A 20,663-nucleotide genomic window follows, 5' to 3' on the forward strand; every position below is an offset into this window, starting at 1 on the left:
ACTAACATGCCCACGATCCAGGGCAGCCTGGTATCACGTGCTGCCGCAGGGCCAGATGAAGCTGGGGAGGGGTGAAGGCACTGAAGGATAAAATGGACCGGTTCCCTATCTCAGTTCTTTACAGCACACATTCCATTCAAGTCCTGGGTCTGCCCCAAGCATCCCCGATCAAGTTCGCCCCTATTGTGCCTGCTTCTCCACTGGTAAACAGCAGCCACACAATCCTGGCAGTGTTCAGAACAAAGCATTTGGCCAGAGGCTGCTAAATGCATTAAGTGCTGAGAACATGAAGTCCAAACTACTCCCCACTCAATGGTCTGAGATGATGTGTCTCCTCTCTCCGTCTACAGCTACAAACAATGGGCTATCTCCTTTCAAAATCAGAGTTAAATAATTCATCTCAGAGCAGCAAGGGGAGACACAACCAATGTAAAAGTTCAAGACGAGTGAAGAGGAGTCCATCGTTTTAGCCTGCACTCCTGAGCCCCAAAGTCACTAGCTCCTCCTTCTTCCCTTCTGGACAGAGCTTACCCAGTGATCTCTAACAAAACTGGCCAGATCCAAATTTGACTGTCATTCAGTAAGATCCAGGGTTTTAAAGAATCGCTTTGTAAAAAATTTGGACTGGGGAGGTAGCTCTCAGCTAACAAATAACTTGCTGTACAAGAGGACCCGAGTTGAACTGCTAGAATCTGTATAAAAGGCCAGCTGTCACAGCACTGAGGTAGACTGGTGGACTCCTGGGGCTCGGTGGCCACCAGCCTAGCGTAATGAGTAAGTTCTCTGCCAGTGGGAAAGTAACACAGACAGTATTTTGAGCAGTGACATGAGGTTGACCTTTGGACTCCATAAAAGTGCACACGTGTATCTACACATACATGAACACACATGTGCACACACATGCGCACACACACACACTAGCAGGGAATGAAACTTTTTCCAGAGTGCACTGACTGTGACATGGGTGAAGTCTCAGTAAACACTGAGGGTGGGACAGATGTGCTCTGGCTGTCACTGAGGCCACAATCAGGAGTCTTAAGTGCCACTGCCACTGCAGAGCCTGCCCTATATCCGCAAACCCTGGACTCGTGGGCAGCTTGCTGAGGTGCCCAGTAGACACTCCTGAGTGAGCCAAGGGCACACGCCACAAGACAGCCCTAGGAGGGTTGAGACGCCATGCTTTCTGCAGACCACTCCCAGACCCACTTGTTAACCAACTCTAAGATTAACAGCAGGCCTGCAGCCCGGGGCCCTCCCCACAAGCCAGCCTGGCCACCCCGCCTGGTCCCCTCCTCAGCTGTCCCTTGCCCTCCCCCAGTCGCAGCTACCCTGTTGTTCTCATTTTCTGTCCTTCTAGTGTCCTCTTGGTCTCTCGCCTGCCTAGCTCTTCCCGTAGACTTCACTCCCTCCCCCCCCACCGTTTTTACCTCCTTTCCTAGGACACAAGACAGGAAAGTCAGACAATTCAGCCTTTACTTTATTTTTGAAAATAATTCTGTAGATTTAATTTTCTTCCATGAAACTAAGGTCAGGCAACAAACAAAAACACACAAATTTCTCTCCAACCTGCTACCTGCAGCTTGGCGGGGGGAGATGTGGGAGTGCTTAGGAAGGCAGGACAGAAGCTGGTTTGGGGCCAGAGATGTCCTGGGATACTTTGCTCTGAGATGGCCACCAGGAGCCAGCCCTCAGGGAGGAGCCTCTACATCAAACCCCAGGGGAAAAGAGGCACAGAAGTCAGCCCACTGTCTCCCACCAGGCTGGCACCAACTCCTCCTCACGGACACAGAGAGAACTGACTTCCAGAAAGGAGGGTGCCCAAGTTCGGGGCTTTCCCGACAGCTGGCCCTAGCACAGAAATTGCTCTCCCTTTCCACCTCCCATCTCCCAACCACAAGCTGCTGTGCTGTAGAAGAACATTAGAGAGTCAGCAGGAAGAGAGGCCAGGAGGCAGTGGCCCCTGGCACCCCAACAACTCCAATCTGACCCTGAGAGTGAAGCCCCTTTGGTTAGTCTCATTTGGCCACAAACCCATTCTTTCTTCCATAACCTAGCCCCACACTGGGGGAAGGTGAAGAAAGGGAGAATAGGTATATAAGGTGGGTTCATGTTCTGACAGAAGCCAGGTCAGGGTCAACAGGCCTGGTCAAGAGAGCTAGAGCTGCCGAGTTCTCTGCAGATGCCCTTCGAGAGAACACCCTGGCCCCAACAAGCTCAAGCCTCCCCATACCACACAGTGGTTTCTTGTTCAGTATCACCAAATACACCACACAATAGTTCTCCTGATAACAGGAGTATAACCCTCATCATGGTTTGTGCACTAGAATGCCACTGGGGAGGGGGGCACAGAAATAGAAAGATTATAGACCCAAGAGGGAAACACTGACAGGATGGTATAGCCCAGGGACTGCAGGCCTGTCTCAGCTCATGGTATGCCTAGGAGACCCAGCAGGGAAAGGCAGGTGCTAATTCCAGCTAGGATCATAGCCACCCCAGGTCTGTGGGGGTGCCAGATGGACTCGCCGGCCCCGGAACAGGAAAGTGACAATGCCCCGATAGCCAGCCCTGGGGACACCGGACTTGAGGTCATCCATGACACCCAGGGCCTTAGCAAAGGCCTTGAAGCTGTCTCTGCTAGTGTACTGTACCCGCACCTCCCCCAGTTCCTTCTGATCATTGGTCCTCACTTTCTCCACCTGCAGCTGGGGGGCACCATAGACACGGGCAAGGAAATCCCGGTCATAGGCCTCCTGCTGCAGGTACGACAAGTCCAGCTGGGTGAAGGGCACGAACTGCTGGTTCAGCTTGATGAACTTAAGATGCTGGTCAAAGAACTGCCCATGGCTCACACCCTTACGGCCAAAGGTCATCGTTCTCGAAATTTCTGGCCGAATACAGGCCCGTCCCTTCCGCTGCTCAGGTCTGCGCATCCAGTCGTCCCAGAAGGCCTTGGGCCACTTGGGTTCCAGCTCTGCCCACAGCTCAGCCAACAGCAGCCAGCCTAGGCCAGGAAAAAAGTCTGTTCGATAGAGCAGCTCAGGTTTGCTCAAGTCTACCATCTGCTCCTTGCCGTTGTCATTCCAAGCAGACACACACCAAAGGGAGGGGTCTTTTCTCAGCAGTGAATAGGTGGCCTGGAAGTACTCAAAAAAGTCTGGTGCCACCTCCAGATCATCCTCCACGACTACAACTGCTGGGAACTTGAACTTGTTGAAGATCTGACCCAGTGCCCAGCGGTAGTGCCTGGCGATCTTGTAGTAACCCTGGAACTTGCGGTGGTCTGGCTGTACAGCAATGTTACTCAGGTCTGGCTGCCGGATGTGTGTGATAGCACTGCCATAGGAAGCAATGACCTGTGCTGTCTCCTCGTGCCCACAGTCCTGGCTGACGATGATGGGGAAACGCTCAGCTGAAGGCCGATAGTGCAACAACTTATCCAGGCAGCGCCGGACAGTGCTGCGGTCACAGGCAATGACCAGGATAGGGATCACTGTTGGTGAGGGGGTCACAGGCACACGGGGCCAGGCTGGAGGGGCCACAGTGGGCACTTTCCACCTCTGGTTCCACAAAGCATGATGATCCCTGATTTGCTGCAACAGTCCCCGCTGCCGTTCCAACTCTACCTCAGCATCCTCAGCCAGGCGGATCACCTCACGGGAGAGGCTGGCGGGGTCGTCATCAAGAGCACTGTCTGAGGGTAGCCTGCCAGGTGCTGGGCGTGTCCAGAAGAAGAGGAGCAGTAGGGCATTCCAGCCCACAAAGATAATAGCACCCCAAAGCACAAGCCCTGCAGACTGCTTCTTCAGCATCCTGGCCCCCACAGGGGAGGGCAGGCAAGGGGAGGGCTCAAGGCTGCCTTGGGCTTGCCTGGCTCACTTTCCCAATCTAAGGGTTGATTCTTCCGCACTGAGATTAGGAAGAAGCCATGAACCTAAAGAGGAGAGAGAAAACCAACTGTTACCTCAAGTATGTATAATTCCACATGCCACAGGGGGGAGGATGGGCACAGAGAGTAACTAAGGAAAAAGGGAAGCAAGGAGGTGGACTGCAGGATCACTGAGGCAGAAAATGATGGTAGTGGGATAGGACAGGAAGGAAGGAAGGAAGGAAGGAAGGAAGGAAGGAAGGAAGGAAGGAAGGAAGGAAGGAAGGAAGGAAGGCAGGCAGGCAGTCACTCACTCCTGGTTCCCTACCAGCCAGATCTCATTTTCTGTCTTTCAGCCAGAGTCTAGTTCAGAAGGAGGGAGAGGTAAGACCATTTAACCCCCATTCTTCAAGTCAAACTACCCTAAAATTACTGATTTTTTAAAAATCAAATATCACACCTGATTTAGTAAGGAAACACAACGAAGGAGAATGTTTGTCTTTCTGTGTTTGGTTATTCTGATTAATACAATGACGTCAGAAATAACGCCAGGCTGCTGACAACTCTCGTGTTTATGGAGGCACTGCCTACAATATTCAAGTTATGGAATCAGCCTCAGTGTCGGTGACAGACCAACAGACACACAAAATGTGCTATAGATATACAATGGAGCATTACCCAGCTCCTGTTGATAGTATTGTGGTAACATACCAACAACAAAACAACAACTGGAAAATAGAAGAGGGGCTGGATGTGGCAGCACATGCCTTTAACTCCAGCACTTGGGAGGAAAGGGCAGGCAGATCTCTTGAGTTTGAGGCCAGCATGGTCTATAAAACTAGTTCCAGAAACAGCCAGGGCTACATAGAGAAACCCTGTCTGGAAAAACCAAGAAAAAAAGAAACGAAAATAGTAATTATATTAATCTTAAAGTCATGCTGCCCACAATCTCAGTGGTTGTTAGTCAGCCAATACAAGTGAAACAACTGAAGACTGAAGCAAAACTATCTGTTTGCTGATGTTGTGCGTGTTTCTAGAAACAGTTACACAGCAGTCAATGGCAAAAACCACTAACATACTAGCGTGCAATGGCCTTCAGAGCACAAAAAGTAATTAGAAGTAATGGCGATGAAAACCCTATACAAAATCTATGAAAACAAATATTTAAAGATAAACTTAACATTCAAAAGCCTGTATGAAACAAAATTACATTTCCTAAAAAAATGTAAAATACTTCAACATCCTTTTACTTGAATTACACTGGACCATCAAAAATTCGATAAATCTGCTTTTGTATGGAGACAAACAGGAATATTTGCACAAGAGTGGTAGAGGGACTTGTTCAATGAGATATCAAAATAATAATTACTAAAAGTCTGCAATTAGACTGTGTAATAAATAAGTAGACTATGCAATGGAACAGAACAAGACTATATTATACAGGAATTTGGAAAAATATAGGTGTAAAATTATATCTATATATGGATAATTTCCAAGTACACCAGAAATTCAAACAAATTAAAAACAAAACAAGCAAACCAACAAATGAAGTCTAGGAGGAAATATGGGAGCTGAGGAAGGCTTTCTAGGTTTGACTTTTGGTGCAACAAAAGCAAACTGATGTTTTTCCTTACTTGAAAGACTTTTACATGGGTAGAAAGAGCACAAGGAAAGAGAATGGACTGAGCACTTCTGCAGAATCAATCACTGACACACATTATCACACCAGGGAAAGACTTCAAATAACAGAGCAAAAAGGGGCAAACAATTCTATAGAAAATGAGCCAATAAGGGTAGCTCATAAGAAATACATATAGTCCTTACACATATCAGAAAATGTTCAACTTCAAGCATAAGCAAAATGCAAATTAAATAAATACTACTCATGAGACTGACAAAAAAATCCAAACCTGTCTCAAGTTTCTTAGTGACTTCTGAAGAACTGAAGCTCTCAATCTGGGGCTGGAGGACGTCAGTAAATTTTGGGGTGAGTGGATATGTTTATTGTCTTGATTATCATGTTGATTATAGTAATCATTTCATGGATATATATATATATATACACACACACAAACCTTACTTTTTTTTTTTTTTTCGAGACAGGGTTTCTCTGTGGCTTTGGAGCCTGTCCTGGAACTAGCTCTTGTAGACCAGGCTGGTCTCGAACTCACAGAGATCCGCCTGCCTCTGCCTCCCGAGTGCTGGGATTCAAGGCGTGCGCCACCACCGCCCGGCCAACATGTGGTTTACTGTGTGTCAATTGTATGTCAATAAAACTCTTACAAAAAAGACACTAAAGGCTGAAGATGTCTCAGTGGTTGCTTTGGCAGAGGACCAGGGTTCAGATACCAGCACTCACAAGGTGGCTCACAACCAACCAAAACTCCAGTTCCAGGGGATTTGACACCTTTTAATCTTTGAAAGTACCATGAATGCACACGTAGAAGTAAGCAAAACACTCATTCATATAAAATACAAAAAATAAAATTTTTAAAAAATTTAAGTTACTAATCATACAAAGTAAAACTGATCTAGACAGTAAGTTAAAGTAGATATAATAACCGGTATCTATTAAGGTATGCAAGAGAGCACCCCAATTCTGAGGGAATACACACTGAAATATTTAAAGGCAAAGGGGTGCATAAGAACAGGAAGCAGCGTAGCTGCACAGGTTGAATGGGCACACCCTCAACAGCACATGAACGTGATTATCTGAGTGACACTCTGGAAGGCCATTTTCATACCTGAAACTTTTTGTAAAAACTGTTTCTAAATAAAATTTCTTTAATAAATAAAATAAGGCAATGTGGACTCCATCTGAACAGACTTCATCCATTAGCTATTGTCCCAGCTGGGCACATTCAGTACGGGGAACAAAGCTGACTGACCAGCTTTACCTTGAATCTCTCAACTGCATACCTGCTCCTGCCAGGCTTTTCAAGGGGTAAGGACACAAGAAAAGGCCATGGTCTCACTGACCCTTCGCTGCACTCACACCTCCATTCGCTATCCTAGCTCAAAACCTTAGGTTCCAGATCTACTCTCTACAGCCCTGTGACTTGGGTCCTGTCACCCCAAGCCCGTCTGCCCCCGCAGTTTCTAGAATGCCAATATTCACAGAAACCTTAGGTCATTTCCACTCAGCTGTGGCATCACATCCCTACTTCATTATACTAGTTTCTTGGGAGAGTTGAGATGTACCAATTGCCAAGGTTCTCCTTTACGTGGTCAAAACGTGGTCAATGTTGAAACTTTCCCTATATTCCCATGACCAGGATTTCAGGGTACCCCTATCTTCCTGCCTTCTAAGTAAGTGTCTAAGCAGGAAAAGGCTTTAATACAAAAGGATGGGAGCAAGACAAAGAGACAGAACTTCATTAACTTAAGTGCTGTCTTCTGGGATAGAGGAGTGGACTGTTCTTGAATCGTCAATGAGACACTTCAAACCTACCTACACGTTTTCAGGCTGGTGGCAAACCCTCAAGAAATCACCTTCAAATGACTTTTCATTTTCTCTAGATGTCGAACTAGGTGCAATGCACCCACTAGCATGCAGATAAAAGCAAGTCAGGATTGCCTGTCAACAGGATTTTTAGCAAGTCTACAAACATTTCGAGTGACTGGATGGCTCACAGGAAAACCTCTCTCAGGCTCTTGTTTCCTTCCTGCCCTCCTTCCCAGCCCTTCCATATGAACTCTTCAACAGCACTTGCTTGTTTTGCCATGAAGAGCGCAATTCCTGTTGTGGGAATTCCTTCAGGCAATAGCCTTTTAGATACTAGCCCATTAGGGTGTGGTCTGAGGTACTAGAAGCACAGGCAGAAGGCACGCTCTGCCATTTTTCCTTTTGGTCCTTTTTCCATGAATGCACACTGACCATGACTGATGCCCTCTACAGCAGCTGCCATGTTTAGAGGTGTGATCCAATTCAGACCTTGACTGTCAGGGTGGACAAGCTCCTGAGTCCTTTCAGGCACCAAAGGAAGGACACAGCAGACATGCATAAAGTCAGACAAGAAGCACTGCTTGGCATCATCCTGTATTTTTCTACATCTCTAAGACTCAATTTTTTCACCTCTAAGATAGAAACGATCATGGAATACCTCAGTATGCTGCTTTAAGAATTAGTGAGACAATCCATAGCGCATTTAGAACAGTACCAGCTATACAACAAAATAAATGTCAAGATATCTTTCATGTCTTCAGATCATGATAGTCCACCTCCCTATCACTGTCCATGCCAGTGAAACCAGCAAAAGGCAACACAAGGATTGGATCAGCTCCACGCACTGCCAAATTACAAACTTCAGCATGCAAATGTGCATGCAACATAAGTGTCTTCGGTGTGGACACCACACATATGCACAATCCCTCCACTGCTATTTCCAATACAAAACGCACCGACTAACAGTTTCCTAAACTCATTCGACAAGAAAATCCCACAGCTCCACATTAGGTGGCGTTGGATCTAATCTAATATGGGGCTGTTTATATTCTCCACCCCACTTGAGTGTCTACTCACATTTTTGCTACAGAAATGAACATAGTAGATTATCATGCACTGTTCTTAAGAGTTTTTTTGAGAATATCATACAGCAATATTTTGATCACAGTTTCTGTCACACACACACACACACACACACACACACACACACGCAACTGACAAAGACATCCAAGGTCCAAACCCACCCTTAACTCCTCTTGCTTTGCACTCCCATCTGTGCTGCCCATAGACTCATGGTATGGAGCCATCCACTGGAACATGGGTGACCTAGCAGAAGTCACACCTTTACAGAAAACTCATTCTTCCTCCTCCCCAAGCCAGTGGCTGTCAACAGCTCCTCAGTTAGGGGTGAGTTCATGAAGAACTCCTCACTCGGTACTAGATTCTAACTTGAGAAACATGGCTAGCCCTAAAAGCTTCAGAGTTATGCCAAGGGTTGAAACAGTTCCCCATTCATCGCCATTCTTATTTCAAGCCCTCAACCCCTTTAACCTGTTAATCTGGAATCCCTGGTAGTTCCCCAGCTGAAGTGACCCACCTGTGGCTTCTCTCTAAACAACCTCTGGTAGCAGGAGATACTTGGACACAGTAAAATTAAGAGAGGTTGCCACTACTCACATGGAAGAAATTCAAACTCCTTAGTTTGACAAAAATGTGTGCCAAGTTTATGTTGTGGATCATTTTTTTGTTTTCGAGACAGGGTTTCTCTGTGGTTTTGGAGCCTGTCCTGGATCTAGCTCTTGTAGACCAGGCTGGCCTCAAACTCACAGAGATCCGCCTGCCTCTGCCTCCCGAGTGCTGGGATTAAAGGCGTGCGCCACCACCGCCCGGCTGGATCATTTGTTTTAATGATACAAAAGTGTATTGCATTCTTTTATGTTGCATTAGTTTAAGTCTGTGAAGCTGTGTTACTTTGCCTATCTAAAACACCTGATTGGTCTAATAAAGATCTTAACAGCCAATAGCGAGGCAGGAGAAAGAATAGGCGGGGCTGGCAGGCAGAGAGAGTGGGAGAAATCTGGGAAGAAAAAGGTGGAGGAGTAAGAAAGGAAGAGGACACCAGGGGGCAGCCACCTGGCTACAGAACAAGCCATGGAGTAAGAAGAAAGGTATACAGAATAAAGACAAAAGCCCAGAGGCAAAACATAGACAGAATCGTCTAAGTTAAGAAAAGCTGGCTAGAAATAAGCCAAGCTAAGCCCAGGAATTCATAAGAAAAAAATAAGCCTCCATGTGTGATTTATTTGGGAGCTGGGTGGTGGCCCCCCAGCAACAGAAATGGGCTTCTCAACTGATGTGCATCCTTCTGTAATTGCATTTCTACCATGAATGACATGGATCCCACATGAGCCTTAGGACTGGGTCCTTCCCCAGTAACTGCTTCTGCACACTGGTGTCTTTGCTCCTCAAGTGCTGTTACCAGTGCTCCACCTAAAAACATTCACATTCCCTAGGAGTATGAAACATCCCAGACACATACAATCAAACCTCCTGTGACTACTCTTCCTCCGCACTCTCTCCACGTTGTAAGAGAATCTGGTCATCCCTTCCTTAGCTCTTATCTCACTCCTTAGGAAAAGAGGCTCCGTGTCCTCTACACCTGCTGCAGTGCTTGGACGTGTGAAGTCTTGAGAGGCTGCATGAAGGACCACTTCTGCTATTAACGAATCCATAGCGAATGGCGGTGAAAACAGCAGCAAAAGTGAAGAACTGAACTTTCCACAGAGGACTGCCACATCTCCCCTTCTGGAAGCTCTTCATTCAAAATGATGGCTCTTCTTCCTCCATAGGGGAGGGTCCACATACCTCCCCTGTGATTCTGAGGCGACCTAAGACTCCTTTAAGTTATCCCTAAAAGACAAGATGGCTGGGTATGATGGAGCACACCTGTAATCTCAGCACTCAGGCAACAGAGGCAAGAGAAATGCTGGAAGTTCAAGACTAATCTGGGCTGTATAACAAGACAGGACATCCAAGGTGTTCCAGCTGACAAGCTCAGCTAGTATTCCCGCTCACTACTAGAGCTAACCACTAAGGATGGAAAGGAACCAGCTATATCTGACTGCAACAACAAAGTCCACTAAGTTTGGGGTGATTCATTACAGCAGACTGTACTTAAATGAGAAAAGGGAACACAATCTCGGGTAAGTAGGGCAAGTGCCCCTCTCTACCTGCTACACTCGGGTCCCAGCCCAGACTTTAAAGACTGCTCTACTCTCACCATTTCTTATCAGTAGTTTTTGTTAACTTACTTAACTTATTATTGGCTTAAAACTTTAACAATCATTGATTCCTTCACCCAATGTCAATAGTTGAAGAATTTAGAAAATGGGGCAGAGGGAAGGACCTGTCTCTGCCATTTGTCAGGACCTTGGGCTGGAAGACTCAAATGCTGAGGGCTAGGCTCCTGTAGATGGTCATTTTCTTAACACATCAGTAGTCTGATGTTGACCTTAACTGGGACAGTGGCCGGAGAGCTGGCTGGAACACCATCATGTGTTCTTTCCAAGGGCTCCAAGACAGCAGGTATAACAAGCAGAGTTCTGCTATGACAAGCTTGCACTTCTGCATCTAGCCTCTAAGGTTGATTCCATCCATGCTTGCCCCCTCTCTGCCAAAGGTGTTCCTTAAGCGAAAAGTGAACAGAAACGGTCAACTTCCAACCAGGATCAGGAAAGCAAATGTTATACCTAGCTTTTAAGGATCAAGATGGAAGGAATGTTACTGAACTGTCCCTCCTATTTCTTTCTGCCTCGCCTACAATTTTAAAAAGCACAGCTTAAAAATCCAGAGCACAAAGAACACATCACAGACAATGGCTAAGTGAACTACTTTCTGGTTGTTATACTCTGTATAAGGTACCAGGCTAAATAACTTCACAGGGAAGGAAGAACTGAAAAGGAGTCAGAGTAGATATGCTAAATAATTCAAGGGTGTAGAGGGTAAGACCTGGGGGAAAAGGTGAGAGAGAAACACAATGCTGGTACAGCAAAAGCGTGAAAGCCCCACAGCCCAGCAACAGCAAGCCCCCAAAGCCCCTGAACCAGTAACCTGATGAATCATTGTATCAGTTCCTCATCTGTAAACAGACAAGTTGACTTTGGTCATCTCCAAGGTCCCTGATGTCTGGATGACAATAACAATTTCCCAACGTCCTAAGTAGAAAATTAGTTAAACTTGTTGCAACTGCCACAGAGTTTGTACACACTGTGGTGGAGCCTTCTGAGAAACAGAAACAGGGATGCAATGCCGCCATTATTAGCGATCTCCACACTAAAAGATCAAGTAGTCAGCCAGGCGGTGGTGGCCTTTAATCCCAGCACTCAAGAGGCAGAGGCAGGCGGATCTCTGTGAGGTCGAGGCCAGTTTGGTCTACAAGAGCTAGTTCCAGGACAAGCTCCAAAGCTACGAGAAACCCTGTCTCGAAAAACAAACAAACAAAAAGATCAAGTAGTAGTGACTGAATATGGAAAGACTCCAGAATCAAGAATTTTCCCGTCTTGATAGTATTAAAATAGGCAGACAATAATACGGGCCAACGATGTTCTTAAGCATGAAAGCCATTACAGTAGCAAGGGTTAACAAAAATGAAGCTTCGGGCTAAGGTCACTCATCCACAGAGGCAATTGGGTGGGCCAGTCCCTCTGAACATTTCGTAAAATGGGGGGGGGGGGGCTTTGCACCTCTTGGGGGAGGCCCCCTTTTCACACACAATAGCAAAGAGATCAGGGAAAAGTTTTCTTGCCAACTTACATATTTCAATATTGAGTCAATTTTCCTTATGGCTAGGCAAAAACAAGCCCTAGTAACTTATGAAGCCTGGACTCGGATGAGGCTTGGAGAAAGCCCACTTTCTATTCCAGTCCCCTGCTCCCTCAAGGCGACCCCACCTCTCCCCTACCCGCCGTTGCAGTGCCCTCCAGCCGAGTTTCACAACAGCCCCTCCCGGAGAAGCCGCCCCCCCCCCAGCTAAAGGCCGGGAATCCTGCCGCTGAGCGCGAAGTTCCCACTTCCCCGCGCGGGGGTGACTGCGCGCTGCGCAGCCCCGGGTGGGCCCGCCACGCTCGCCGCTCCAACAGCCCGGGCTTTCGGGCATACTCGGAACTCAGACCCGAATCTTCTGGCCGAGCGGCCTCCCTCCGCAGAGCTTCCTGCCCTCCTGGGACCGTGGACGCCGGCATCCGCCGACCCAACTCACCAGATACTCCCAACTCTCCCTGCCTGGAACCAGGCTAGCTCCGGACCGGCGAGACCAAGCGGCAGCGTCCCGTCTCGCCGGTCTTCCTGCGGCGCCCGCCGGGCCCTGCCAGCGGGCAACGTGGCCCTTCCCCGGGAGGGCGGGGCGGGGCCCCATTAGCCCCCTCTGTTGGTCCCCGCCCTACCAAGGGCGAGTCCGCGCTGGCCCCTCCTTCCGGGGCCTGCCTCTTCTGCTGACTTCCCGATCACCCGTCAAGACCTAAACAGCGGGTTTCCCCCGGTCTCCCAACTTTGAAAGGCAGTGGTAAAAGAGATGTTTGTTTGGGGCCCTTTCCCTAGTCACAACTCTCAGTGTAGATGCGGATCCCACTCACACCCTCAGCCTCGTCCAGTACAGACTTTCCCCAAGAGTGTCCCTTAATCCAGGCCAGCCCATGAGTCTAGAGCTTTACCGACTTTGAGGGGTGCGGACCCAAGTAGAGCGTTCATCAAACCGAACACGAAGAACCTGGAAACTGTTGCCTATACCCAAACCAGGAAAGCTGCAGAGTTTGAGCTGGAGAAAGGCGAGGGGTGAGTGCAGCGCCTGCAAGCAACAAGTACTAGGTGCAAAAAGGGAAGCCGGGGAGGAAACACCTGCTGCCCAAGGCGAGCCAGAGCTAGTCATTTCGATTCTTTCTTGTTGTTTTTTTTTTTCTTCTGTGGGTGGGGAAACCAGAGATAGGCCTGTGCATAGTGTAAGCCCTAAGCCCAAGGGAGGGAAGGAATCAGAGGCTTTTGTAGTAACCCTAAATGGGTGTGTGTGTGCCTGGACCTGGATTCCTTGGTATTTTAAAGTAAAAGAAACCAGGAGGGAGTTTGAGGAGGGTGGAGACAAGCACTCATCAGAACCCCGGGGGACCTACGTGCTCAGCAAGGAATGCCACAGTTAGAGCCTCAAGCAGCCTGAGAAAGGGGAGGGAAAAAGCAAACCAGGAACTCCAGGGCCTGACCTAAGTGTCAGCAGTGGCCCTGGAGCAGTTTCTGAGGTCTGAGTCCTGGGTAATAGGCCACACAGAGCAAGCCAGATTTCAAGGGCTGGGCCATTTTGGAATTCAAAGAGGTATCTGAGAATCCCTACTGTCCACTCACCTCTACCACAACCTCACCCTCCCACATCCTGTTGTACCTGACCCTTCGCGTAACCCTGAGCTCCCACCACCCATCTCTTACCCCGCTGTCTGGGACTCTTAGGGCTCCTCAAGCAGGCGAGGAGTTAACATCCTAAGGAGTCACTAGGTATAAAGTCACCCTTCCCTCCAAGTCTGTTCTCCTGACCTCTCTGTACACTCTCCCGGCATCACCCCATTCTACAGACGAGTCTGGGGCTTTGGGTTAAGTATACATTTCCTGTCAAGTCATAAGCCCTAGCCAGATTTTAGATTTAGGCGTTCCAGCTTCCAAACCTAGCACCCACGCCTTGAGAACTGCTGGGACGGCTCTGTGCCCACGGGACAGGAACACAGTGGGACAGCAGTTAGAATCCCGCCCTGAAGTACAGGGAAGGCTGACACGTCAGTGGAGTGGACTGGGTGTGGGTGTGGTGAGTGAATGCCCAACCATTTCCAGTTTCGCTGACTGCACAGACTGTGACAGGAAACTCAAGCCCAGCATGTGCCAAGAGAATGCCACTGTTTGTCTACACCCGGTCCTCTTCTTACCTCCCATAAAAAGGAATTAAGGTGCTTACAGCCCTCACACTTAGTGCCAAAGCGTTAAGAAAAACAACTAAGTGTAATTTCTCTATAAGTATAAAAAGTTGGGAAACCGGTCCTTAGATCCAAAATATAGGGAGCTAAAATCACCATCCTGGATAAAACACATACATAACGGGTACTAAATGGGAAGACTGAGCAGCCCAGGCCTTCTAAGGCAGTGAGACAGGAAACAGGTGGGGAGAACACAACTGACCACCATGTCCATCTTTGCAGTCCTTTGCTTATATTCCAAGATAGTCGCCAAACACAAGAAGCCCATCCCCCTCCAAGATAGGAACACGGAGTTGAGATGGATGAGTTTTTAAACAGGAGGCATAGATAGCATTTGGTCCAAGCAACAAGAATGTATCAGTAATGAAGCCTTGGGCTCTAGAGGTTGCACTGGGGAAGAACTGAAGAAACAGGAGCTGGGTGTCGAGACTCTGGGATGAGCATGGGATCAGATTATGTGCAAATGGAAAGACAGGAAGATCTAGTCTCAGGATAACAGAGAATTAAAAGGTAATACACTTGCCTGCCTACTCTACTAGCACACAAAAACAAAACAAAACTAACAAGGAAAGTAAAAAATATTCCAGGAACTTGCCCCTTATAAACTACAGCCTAGATACCCCAAAGTGCTTGCAGTTTGGAAAGAATTCATGCTCTGAATTTGTGACAGATCTTTACTTAAAAACATAAGAGGAAGCAAAACGGAAGTGTTAAACTCGTGTTTTAGTTTCTTTTATCATTCCTCCTAACATGTCTGCCCCAAACCACACAGCGATATGGAAACTCAGCTCGTTAACAACAGACCACTAAGCAATGCCTATGAAATCTTTTCATTAGCCACCTCCAATTCCATTTAGAATAAAGGAAGGTCTAAATAAATTCAGTGCAAAATCTCCTGGCTAACAGCCTTGTTAAACACTTGAGTGTGGTACCCTAGCAATCTGCTGGCCCTGTGAAAAAGTTTGAGAGAAATGTCTAGCAGAAGAATCAGCAGGGGACAGGAGAGCTAGTGCTCTGGCAGGTCAAAGACTCTAGCTCACACTAAGGAGGAAATGACTTACCAGGGAGGCTGTCAGGGCACTGAGTTTCTCTCTCTCCCTGGAGGCTGCTGTAAGGCAACTCAGCACTCAACTGCACAAGTGTTAAGAGGTGTGGCATATGCTTATGCCACACCCCTTAGGTGAGCTCTTCCTGCTCAGGGCTTCCATAGGTCCTCCTCAAACAAGGAAAACAATCCTCAAGAGCTTACTTAGAGTGAGGTAAGCTGGACAACAGCCTGGACATTTTGATTGACATGAACACTAGTCAATGCAATGTAACTCCTCAGTACTTCACCCCACGTAGGATAAGGAAAGTTCCAGAACACACCATGCCCTGCAGGTGGCTCAGGAGGCATGTTGGCATTACATAGCCATAAAGAGATCACTGTGATACCTGTGTATAAGCAAAGATTGGTAACCATGCACTTGCTCAGTAGATTTGGGGAAGATGACACATCGACACTGAGACTCATACATATACAGCAGCCTGGCCTCCAAGGGGGCCGTGACAACCTTCAGACAAGACAAAGAACAGTTCAGAGCCAGAAGACCTACTCAGGCTGAAATGCCCAGCCTTTCGGCCACTGAGGAAAGACTGGGACTCCTATGGCAAGGAAGAACAGGCATTGTTTTCAGTGGATGTGAGGTCCCTCTGTAACTGACTTACAGGCTTCATGACCCTAGCCCTCGCCACCACATGCTGCTGCCTCAAATGCAAGTGCTGTGCGTGCGTCCCCTGCTCTTTGCTGTCTATCATCAGTAGGAAAAGCAGGCACCTCGGTGTAGGGAAACTTTCAAAGAAGGAGCAGGCAGGTACAAAGACAGCTAATAACAAACTTGCTTGGGTTATGAACAGTCTGAAGATAAATAAAAGCCCAAGAGATGTCAGTTTGGAGCCACCTGGCACCTGAAAGAGCAGACAAGGATCTGAGAGAGGAAAAAAGGTTCAGCACCCACTCCAAGAAATTGGGTTAGGTCTTCTCACTGGTCCTTGAGACTTAAAACTTCCCCCAGAGGAAGTCGCTGCAAAGCTGAGTGGAGAGCCATCAGCGCCAATGCCGTATCTGACAGGATTCCCTTGAGTTAAGCTTTCCTAAAACTGTTCACCTTTTACATAACATGATGAAACAAATGCCAGGAAGGCCTTTAAATAAGATGTCTGCTAAGGCTGGCAGTGATGGTGCACACCTTTAATCCCAGTACTCAGGAGGCAGAGGCAGGTGGGTCTCTGTGAGTTTGAGGACAGCCTGGTCCACAAAGAGAGTTCCAGGACAGTCAGGGCTGTTACACAGAGAAACCCTGTCTCGAAAAACAAACAGAGATATCTGCTTATGGCTCTGGCAAGCATGCTCATTCAATAAAAGAACAGAACTTTCATCCAGAGCTTTTCTATGTATTACAATAAACAAGAAATCAAGTAAAATTGTTGTGGCTGTCTTATATGAACAAGGTCTTTCAAAAGGCAAAATTATTTCGCTTGTTCCTAGTAGCAACCTGAGTGAAGTATTGTCTGGTGTGACGAGAACAGCACAGAAGGTGATTAACGTATCTCAGGCTGCACACAGAACAGGAAAGTTGGAGCTAGACAACAAATTTTACTGCTCCCCAAACTCAAGCTGTTTCTGTTCTTTCCATGAGGGTTCAAGACCTCAGCTTCCTTACTGGGGAAAAAGGCAGAGAGACAATTTAGGAAGTTATCTAGCCATTTCCTACTCCAGCTCCCTCTCTACCCCTCCCTTAGTTAATAGATTCCCAAAACTAAGCAGTCTGCCTCTGCCAGAGTGAGTAATCCATTTCAGTCAGTCCAAACCAGTCTAAAATCCTATTAGCTCACTAGTGGAAAGGCCTTGAAAGGCACCTAATCCAACAGCCCTGCAGCCCGATTGCCTTGCATGCTCTCCTTGACCTCACCTCACCTATCTGAGCTCACAATTGCAAGCACTCAAATCCTTTACCAGCTATCTGTTGTAGCCTCAGTAAGGGACAGGCTAGGGTCATTATCTGCCCCTTGAAAGAGAGGTAGAGGTGATGCTTCCTGTGTACCATCAGAATAAGGTTCTTTTTCATCAGGATACAGGAGGTGCCCTGACTTTAGACATGGCTGCCTTCCCAGACTGTCCCCGTTCCCATCTCCTGCACAGCAACAGCAGGGCACCAAGTGAGAAAGGAGGAAGAACCTTACCTTTCTTTTCTTCTCTCAGTGGCTCCCCTGGAGATCATCAAGCCCCCCACTTAATACTCCATTTTCAAACTGAATCAGATTCACCAAAGCACAGCTTCTCTCCACTTATCCAGGTCCAAAGTCCATGGCCGGATGGACCCTGACCAGGAGGAGTCTGGGGGGGAAGGGGTGTGTCCAGGCCCCTCCCCCCCCACTGCTGATTTCCGTGTCCCTTCCAGGCGGTTATGACATCCCTTCATCCAGCTGGCTTCTAAAGCTCAGAGGCTCGTGGTAGGCCGATTCCAGGTATTCTCCTGCTCAAGCAAGAAAAACCATCCACTGGTCCACTTGTGTTCTGCTGGGGCTCAGGAGAAGAAACAGGCTGTAACATCGACATGGCCCAGGAGGCTTTCTCTGGGAACCTGTGGAACATTTAAACATTATGACACGCTCCAATCTTTCTGAAACCTCCATGTTGACTACAGTCCTTTACCGTGTTCAGCCAACAAACGCTCTTCTTCAACTACTCCACACAATTTGTACAAAAAGTACATACTTCATTCACAAACTGTAGCCCCATCATTCTGAGCATACGTGTATGTGTGCTTGGGTCCTAACTATTCTCAGTACAGACATGCAACAGAAAGTACCGTCAGTGTGGAAAGACGGTCCTCTAAAAATACAGAAAATAAGGTCCCACGTTCTAAAACACCACTTACTAATCTTCTCTCTCTCTCAAGCTTCTCTGGGGGTTCAGTGTTTTAATCTCCTACCTCCTGTCAATGGGACTGAATCCTACCCAGACCTAGATGCTGGCACCTTCCACAGGCATCCCCTGCAACCCTCACCTCCCCCACAGCTTCCGAAACTATGCCAAGGATGTAATTCCCAATTTCTTTCAAACTCCTTCCCAGGGCCACTCCCGAAAGCACTCTCCTGGACTATCTGAGGCCTGAGTCCTGCTGGCAGAAGCCCCGATATCTGTCTGGGAGCCCTCCTTGGTGCCCCTGCCCTCTGTGAGTTTTACAGAAATACGGACACACGGACACACACGCGCGCACAGGCACGCACCCCTCTGCCTGTAGGGGCGTGGCGGACACAGGACACCCCCCACTAAGAACTTAACTCCTCCCACCCTTCCCTTCCGAACCCCGCGCTCTGCGCTCGGCGTTCCCACGGCACAGTGACACAGAGACCCTCCCAGCACTGCGAACCCTCTCTTCCGCCGCGCCTGCGACTCGGTCCCTCGGCTCACGGGCTCCTTACCTGGACCCCGCCCATCCGATCCCGGCTGGGAGCCTCGGCCCTCCCAGCTCCAGATCCAGGCCGGGGCCGGGTCCCAGCCGCCAGCAGGCCCCACCCCCTCGACCCCCTGTGGCCCGGCCCTCCCCTCGCGCTCCTCTCCCCCCCCCTCCCGCCAGGCGCCGCAGCCACTTCCGCCCGTCCTCCGGAAGTAGGTCCCTGGCAACCGCTGCCTCCTCACATCCCGCCCATTGGCCTGGTCCTCGCCGGCCCATCATCACCACCGCCACCACCACGGGAGCACGGGAGGTGGGTCTGCACGCTTGAGCCAGTTCTACAGTGTTGGCGAAGTGGAGGACGGGGCGTTGGAGAAGCCCCCCGTGAGGACGTAGCCGGGGGCTCGGGGCGAGAGCCGTACGCCGGGGGGCGGGGCGGAGGCTGAGGCCTAGAGCCGGAGCGTGCGTCACTCTGAGCGGCGCGGGAAGTAGCGCGCATGCGCCGCTGGGCTTCGGCCGGTCGCGCGAGTTGACGCTCCGACTGCCCTTAGGGGGAGGGAACTTGGGCGGGAAGTGGAGGCGGAACCTGCGCAGGCTGCCCTGCCTCTAGTCCACCGCCGGAAGGTCGCCTAGCAACGGCCTGGTTGAAGTGGCTTCTGAGGCCAGGGGCCCTTTTAGGTCTTTTAGGCACTGTTTATGCCTGTTAGCACAAACCTGTTACCGAGCTGAGTTTCCTGTGTAGCAGTGCCAGAAAAAGTTTTATTTCATGCATCGCTGTTTCCCACTGCATCGCTGTCTGAGGTAGGACCTTCCCAAGAGGATGGAAAGCGCCCCGTTACCGTTTACTGAACACGCACTGTGCTGAGCTCTTCATAACCAGTAACCAAATATCACAGGTCGGAACCCCAACTATGGTCTCCTATAGCGACAGAAGCATAACGGAGGTTGCAGACTTGTTAGAACCTACCCCAGTCTTACAGTTGGGGTAACTGTGACACTTGGTCACATAGTTTTGCCTCTGTCAAGTGCCACCTGTTTTAAAAGCCACCTGGTGATAGGGCTCACAGGACTTGAATTCAGTTATCAGCACCCACATGGTGCCTTAAAATTGTCTGTGACTTCTGTTATAGGGGATCGCGTACCCTCTTTTGACCTTTGGGCCACCAGTCATGCATGTATGTACGTATAGTGCACTTCTGTGCATTCCGACAAAACATTCACACACATAAATTAAAAATCGTTTTAAATAAACTATTCTTTGAAGCACCAGATTTAAAGTTCCAGATTTACTGCTTTTTTTTCCAGGATACAAAATACCCTTTAATCTCAGGAGTCTGCCTTTTGTCAACAATCAACTGTGATACGTGGAAAAGTTACTAGAACTTTTTGTACCTCTATTTTTTCATATTTACAATAAGAATAATGAAAGTCCTTCACCTTATTCAATTAGTGTATTAGTGTGAGAATACACCCTTTGCTTCAAGTACAACCGTACTCAACTGGGAATAGATGTGCTTCTTAAATTCTAAACTGGTTCTGATTCTCAAGTTCAAGAGCTTGATTCTGATCCTGATTCCAGTGACCAGTGCATCATGTACCCTGACCAAATCCCTTCCCTCTGCCTCTCTAAAACATCAGAACTTTGGGGAAAACAATGTCTGTAGTGATGTTTTGTTTGTGATCTAAGAAATAAAGCTTGCCTGAAGATCAGAGTGCAGAGCTAAGCCACTAGTTAACCAGAGAGGCTGGGCAGTGGTGGCACACACCTTTAATCCCAGCACTTGGGAGACAAAGGCAGCTGGATCTCTGAGCTCAAGGTCACCCTGGGTGACAGAAGATTGAAACTGTCTAAATGAGAAACAGCTTACACAAAGGTGATCCCAGCACTTGGGATCCCATGCCTTTAGTCC

At 48.4% G+C, this 20,663-nt stretch overlaps 1 protein-coding gene across 4 annotated transcripts; it reads right to left on the bottom strand.

Annotated features, from left to right (window-relative positions):
• Positions 1 to 1,459: 1,459 nt before the first annotated feature.
• Positions 1,460 to 20,127, bottom strand: Mgat1 (mannosyl (alpha-1,3-)-glycoprotein beta-1,2-N-acetylglucosaminyltransferase). 4 transcript variants are annotated; one of them, XM_026780557.1, is made up of 3 exons: positions 18,999 to 20,127; positions 17,537 to 17,937; positions 1,460 to 3,931 (listed from the first exon to the last, which is right to left on the bottom strand). In XM_026780557.1, exon 3 carries the CDS (start codon positions 3,807 to 3,809, stop codon positions 2,466 to 2,468), a length of 1,344 nt encoding a protein of 447 aa, XP_026636358.1. In that variant the 5' UTR covers positions 3,810 to 3,931; positions 17,537 to 17,937; positions 18,999 to 20,127; the 3' UTR covers positions 1,460 to 2,465. The 4 variants fall into 4 exon arrangements, with proteins under 4 accessions (XP_026636358.1, XP_005350236.1, XP_026636359.1 ...); XM_005350179.2 differs by lacking the exon at positions 18,999 to 20,127 and adding an exon at positions 18,782 to 18,865; XM_026780558.1 differs by lacking the exon at positions 18,999 to 20,127 and adding an exon at positions 18,364 to 18,775.
• Between the last annotated feature and the right edge of the window lie 536 nt (positions 20,128 to 20,663).

This window comes from Microtus ochrogaster, chromosome 7 (genome assembly GCF_000317375.1).
Source record: "Microtus ochrogaster isolate Prairie Vole_2 chromosome 7, MicOch1.0, whole genome shotgun sequence".
In the NCBI taxonomy this organism is placed as follows: Eukaryota; Metazoa; Chordata; class Mammalia; order Rodentia; family Cricetidae; genus Microtus; species Microtus ochrogaster.

What these genes read in the sequence shown, in the direction of transcription:
- Mgat1 (XM_026780557.1), bottom strand. Translation starts at nt 3,809, where the DNA reads ATGCTGAAGAAGCAGTCTGCAGGGCTTGTGCTTTGGGGTGCTATTATC.